This window comes from Poecilia formosa, unplaced genomic scaffold, assembly GCF_000485575.1.
Source record: "Poecilia formosa unplaced genomic scaffold, Poecilia_formosa-5.1.2 Scaffold66, whole genome shotgun sequence".
Taxonomy (NCBI): Eukaryota; Metazoa; Chordata; class Actinopteri; order Cyprinodontiformes; family Poeciliidae; genus Poecilia; species Poecilia formosa.
The window spans coordinates 1,013,747-1,019,026 of record NW_006800005.1 but is presented as its reverse complement, the minus strand read 5'-3'; the positions used below and the strand labels follow the sequence as shown (position 1 = coordinate 1,019,026).

At 43.8% G+C, this 5,280-nt stretch overlaps 1 protein-coding gene across 1 annotated transcript; it reads left to right on the top strand.

The window, feature by feature from the left end:
- Positions 1-761: 761 nt before the first annotated feature.
- LOC103139945 (highly divergent homeobox-like) lies at positions 762-4,888 on the top strand. The gene is made up of 5 exons (XM_007554828.2): positions 762-1,175; positions 2,441-2,602; positions 3,193-3,339; positions 3,517-4,701; positions 4,781-4,888. Exons 2-5 carry the CDS (start codon positions 2,537-2,539, stop codon positions 4,871-4,873), a joined length of 1,491 nt encoding a protein of 496 aa, XP_007554890.1. The 5' UTR covers positions 762-1,175; positions 2,441-2,536; the 3' UTR covers positions 4,874-4,888.
- The last annotated feature ends 392 nt before the right edge of the window (positions 4,889-5,280 follow it).

Below are 5,280 nucleotides of genomic sequence, written 5' to 3'. Positions count from 1 at the left end.
CTTGTTTTGAATTGTTTTAATAAATAGTGACAGACGTAGCTTTAATTTATTATTTTTTCATTTGACATCTTCTACTCTCCCCCCCACCCCAAGTTGTCACAGAAGAAGAGAATGATGGTGTAAAATCAAAAAGCTGAGTAACATAAATTTCTCAGCTTTTTGAGAAAATTTCAGCATCATCTGACCAGAGGACCTTCACCAAAAACTTAGTTTAATATTAAAGTATGTTCTTATTTGTTTCTTTCTTTGTTGAGACAACACAAAATGTACATATTTTATGTATGTAAAAAATATATATGTATATATGTGCCATGACAACATGGGTAAAATCATACTTTGACAATCTTTTTTCAGCTCATGTTTGTTGCAATGAGATAAAAATATTAAACTTTTTCACAACGTATATTGCTTCTGTGTATCTTGTATATAAAATTGAGAATATACGGAAAAAAAATAGACTGAAAATAATTTTGACACCATGTTATTTGTCTTCTCAATGCAAATACCATCACCTCCATGACTGAAAAAAAAAAAAAATCAGTTGACAAGTTTTTTATTATTATCATTATTATGAACAAGTAACAAGTCATTTATGTTGCTAAAATGGAATATTTGGAGTTGGAGCCTCTCAACAGTGGAAATTAAACATAAGAAAAAGGACGTTTGTGGTAAAGGCAGACTGTACCAGGCTAAAAAAAATAAAAATAAATAATAATAATAATAATAAATACATATATTTAACTATGGTTTAATTGCATTCATCTTCACACATTTGCATTCAGGATATGCAGAGCATCTCCATTCAGCTGCTCCAGCTGTGAATATACGTGGCCTATCCAAAATAACACTAATGTGCTACATCACTTCAACAAATCCCACTGTGAGGAGGAAACAGGCCATTTCCCACTGCCTGCTTCCGTACTGCGTGACCTCCCCCTCCAGCAACCCGCAGAACAAAGTCAACGGTGGGCGGGGCCACGGGGGCTCAGTTTTCAGCCCTCTTCGGCTGTCACAGCCTTGATTTCGAGCGCTCATTGGCTCCTGTCTGCGCACACGTCACAATCATGATTAGAATTGATGATCGGGACATTCTGATTTCATTGTCTAGCAAAAAGGGGGACCGGGGAAGAAATCTGCTGATTTGGAGCGTCCGTCTGATTTTGACATCAGAAATGGTATGAAAGAAAGTGATTTCACTTTTAAGAGAAGCCCGCGGTAAATTGCTGCTTTGCTTTTATCCCGTCCGGAGCTGGAGACAGCAAGAGGAAGCTATCCGGGATCGGGAAATTATAGATTTGAAGGAAAACTTTAGCTGCGGCTATCCATAGGGGGAAGCTATGCTAACGCTAGCTTAGCGTGGGCTGGCTCGTACATGGCGGCTTTGGGCCTGCATGGCCGCCGCGGCGGAGCGACTCTTACCCGGTTTGTTTACTTTCTAGGTCCTGGTCGTGGAGTTTAGTCACGCGCTTCCTGCGTGGTTAATGTGTTTTTAAAGCCGCTGGCTGACGTGTTGACGGCGGACTCGTTTGACGTGCCCACTATTTGTTTGCTAATTCTCACCGCAGATTCCATATTGACTGTAGCCATGCGCAGTCCGCCTGCCAAAATAAACCTGCTGTGTGCTTATTGGTCGCACAACATTCCCGTATGGGACTTTGTGTTTATCAAACCCTCCTTAAAACTGGGCCACTGTTGTCTTCCAGCTCCCTGCGTTTCTGAATGGGTTATACTTCAAACTTTATACTTAATAAGTCGGTTTACTTAAAGCTATGTTTCTTTTTTTATCGTACCGACCTTAAGGCTTCATGAAAAAGTTATAAATATGGCAATATGTGTTTACTAGCTAGGGAACCATAATCTCGCATCGAGAAAATGTATAAATATTATTTCATTTGTTCAGAGCGGAGATACAATAACACCATGATAATAATGATTTTAAAAAAAAACACCGGTGGCACAGAACAATCATATAAAATACATTTTACTTGATAAATTAATACTTTGTTAGATTGATCAGAGCATTTAGGAACTTTAAATTAATATGCAAAGTAATCCAGCGTTTTTTGTAGTTCAAAACACAAATAGAAACTAGTTCAATTAAAAAGTTACATTGTAATTACAGTAAACAATCAAATATAACTCTTTAAATGTAATGCAAGTGTAAAGTGTGTGGTAAAAATAAGTTACAATCCAATGAAAATGGTTTAATAGATAAATAGTAATTATTAACTTTGTAAAAAAAAAAGAAAAAAAAAGGGGGGGAAAACTCCCATCAATTTCTCCTATTTCAGTGCTGATCTTTGAAGATTTCCACACAAATAAAATGACAGAAGCTAAAAGTAGACTATCACATCACTTTCAATGGCCCTCTACATAGTGTGCATGCTCTTTCTTGTTTCGCTTGGAATAAAGATTATGTCCACTTTGCTTTCCTCCTCAGCCATTTTACACAGAGGTGTGGGAGGCACAGTGCAGCAAGATGACTTCAAGGTCGACAGCGGAGATCTAGAAAAATGGAGGTGGTGCTGTGATCTGCATGGCTGCCTCGTTCCCCTCTAGTAGTGATATGGATGCGTGGCCACAGAGGCGTGGCCTGCAGACTGTGAGTATGTCAGCGCTAAATATGCATAAAAAAGACGTTTCGGTTTTGTTGCTGTGATGCAGTACTTCATCTCTCTGGGGGAAAAATTAATACAAGTCCTTACCTGAGTCCAATTGAAAATCTATCGCAAGACATAAAAACTGGGGATCGTAGATGCTTTCTATCTAATCTGACAAAAATAAATTTGGGAAAAAATCAACAGAAACTAAGTAAAAGAAAAAAGATATATTGTTTCCATTTTAACTTTTCACAAAGATGTGCAACACACACCTCCACTGAGTCAAGACTTTCTAAAGACCCATTTGCACTACAGTTGCTACTGCAAATATTTTGGTAAATATCTGTTGAGCTTGAAATAATATAATTAATTAGTAGGTCACTATTAACGATATCAAAGTGTTACCCAGTGCTTAGAAATAAAGTAACTTTGTCACAGCAGAAGATTCTTGCCACCCTCCTATAAAGACCTGATAGTCCCTTTATCCCATCACCTCATATAGACCTTTGTGAAAAAGATGCTATTGACGAAGTTGGTCAGCGGCCGGTTTGTGGTGATCTGAGGAGTTTCCCTCCTTCTGCTTGTCTGTCAGATGAACCTTCGGTCTGTATTCACGGCTGAGCAGCAGAGGATCCTGGAACGCTACTATGAGAACGGGATGACCAACCAGAGCAAGGCCTGCTTCCAGCTGATTCTGCAGTGTGCTCAAGAGGCCAAGTTGGACTTCAGTGTTGTCCGGGTAAGCCGGTAGAAATCGCTCATGAAAAAGCGGGAAGGAAGCAAAAGCGCTTGCTTTAAAGGAAATGAGTCTGGTTTGTAGGAGTAGGTGTGTTTTGCTGATACCTTCGGTAAAGTCTTGTACCAATTCCTTGTTGGATCAGGTTCCTGAATGGACCCCACGTTTTCTTTCCTGCAGACATGGGTTGGCAACAAACGACGAAAACTGGCCTCCAAGGTCGAGCAGAACGGAAGCGCGTCTCATCCCTTGTCGAGCCACGGAATAGCTGGAGGGCTGCTCTCCGGTCCCGCCCTGGCTGGAAGCGTGCTGTCCAATCACAGCCTAGCGACAGGGGCGCTGCTTCCTGCTGACATAGCCGCTGCCCGAAACATCCAGAACCGCGTACACCTCCTCCCTCCATCCTCGTCTTTCCCCGCTCTCTCTTCGGCGTCTTCCTCTCCGTCGTCATCCTCACCCCTCAGTAGCGGAAGCAACAACAACAACAACAACGACGTAATACTGACTGGGATTTACTCTCTGAACCCCGTCCCCCGCTCTCGACCGAGACCTCAGGCCCCCCAGTCTCAGTCGGACTCCGAGATTTCCATCCGCACGTCTTCGTCTCTGATCAACCAGGCTCTGCAGAGCAGGAGCACTTCCACGTCCTCACCCATCCACTCCAAGTTACTGACCCCCTCTGCCACGCTCCCGCCCCTGACGTCTGCCTCAGGTTCTTTAGTCTACACTGCAATCAGGAAGGGCACTTTATCCGTTGGGGACGGGGGGATAAGTGCCGGCGCAGGGCTGGTACCCCACAGCTGGACTAGACAATACGGTACCGTGCAAACTCGCCCTTGGTCGTCGTCTTCACAATCCCAATCTCAGCTTCAGCCTAGACCTCACTCCAACCCCCAACCTCAACCGCCTGCGCCGCAAAAGCCTCGAGCCTCCCTCCCAGCCCAGAACGCAGGGCCCTCTTCCGAACAAACGCCTCGCATTCAGCAAGTCTTCACCCTGTCGGAGAAGGGCGACAGGGAGCGCCCGAGGCCCGGGCAAGCGTCCGCTCCAAGAAGCCAGGAGACCCACAGGCCGACGCCTCACCCTCTGGACTCCGGTCACAACTTCTCCATTGCCATGGAAACGGGAAACGAAGAGGACGAGTGGCTGAGGGAGGAGGAGTTGGCCAACATGGCCGCCCAGACGCACATCCACAGGGAGCAGCCGGTGACCAGCCCGACGGGAGGCGAAGCGTCCGTCACCAAGGGGAACCACACTCCTCCCGCCACGGGCTCCAGACCGGCGGCGCATCCCAGCAACGCGGCACTTCAGGGCAGCTACTCCCTCACAGTACAGACCTCACTCCCAGGCGAACCCAGCTCACAGGTAAGGACAGGTTTCTGTTTCGGGTATCGATACTCCTCAAAGGGATTTAATGTGATTAACTTGTGTTTTTTAAACACAGCCTTCACTCGGTGTGTCTGCTGCCCCCTGGGTAATCAACAGCTCCAGAAAGAGAACAGTAAGTATTTGTGATCAACTTCTAGAGCGTTCCTAAACGAAGGTTTACGGTCTGTGCCATAACAAAAAAAGAAAAAAAAAAAAAAGAAATCTTAACTGCTTTAAAAAGGTGCAACTTCTGATGAAAATGATGTCATTACATCAAGCAGACTGTGACATATTTTCTTCCAGGCCTGTCTTGTGTTTTGCCCCATTCATTTTCCAGTATTTTCTGACCACCATGTTTCCATGGGGATGGTGTGTTTTGTTTTCCCCTCTGTAAAACATTTCGAAAACCATCTGCACAGCTCTTTGTTGGCCTCTCTATTAAAATTTCTGACAATAATGCAGCAAAAAGTGAAAAAAAAATTATAGAACAGCTATTTGTTCAACTTTCTTGAAATAATATCTTTTTTTTATTTGCCCAACTTGACCACTAGAACGGTTTTACCTCATGTTTTTAGA

What these genes read in the sequence shown, in the direction of transcription:
- LOC103139945 (XM_007554828.2), top strand. Translation starts at nt 2,537, where the DNA reads ATGGCTGCCTCGTTCCCCTCTAGTAGTGATATGGATGCGTGGCCACAG. An exon ending in AGAGGCGTGGCCTGCAGACT is followed by an intron (nt 2,603 to 3,192) that starts GTGAGTATGTCA and finishes CTTGTCTGTCAG; the next exon opens with ATGAACCTTCGGTCTGTATT. An exon ending in CAGGCGAACCCAGCTCACAG is followed by an intron (nt 4,702 to 4,780) that starts GTAAGGACAGGT and finishes TTTTAAACACAG; the next exon opens with CCTTCACTCGGTGTGTCTGC.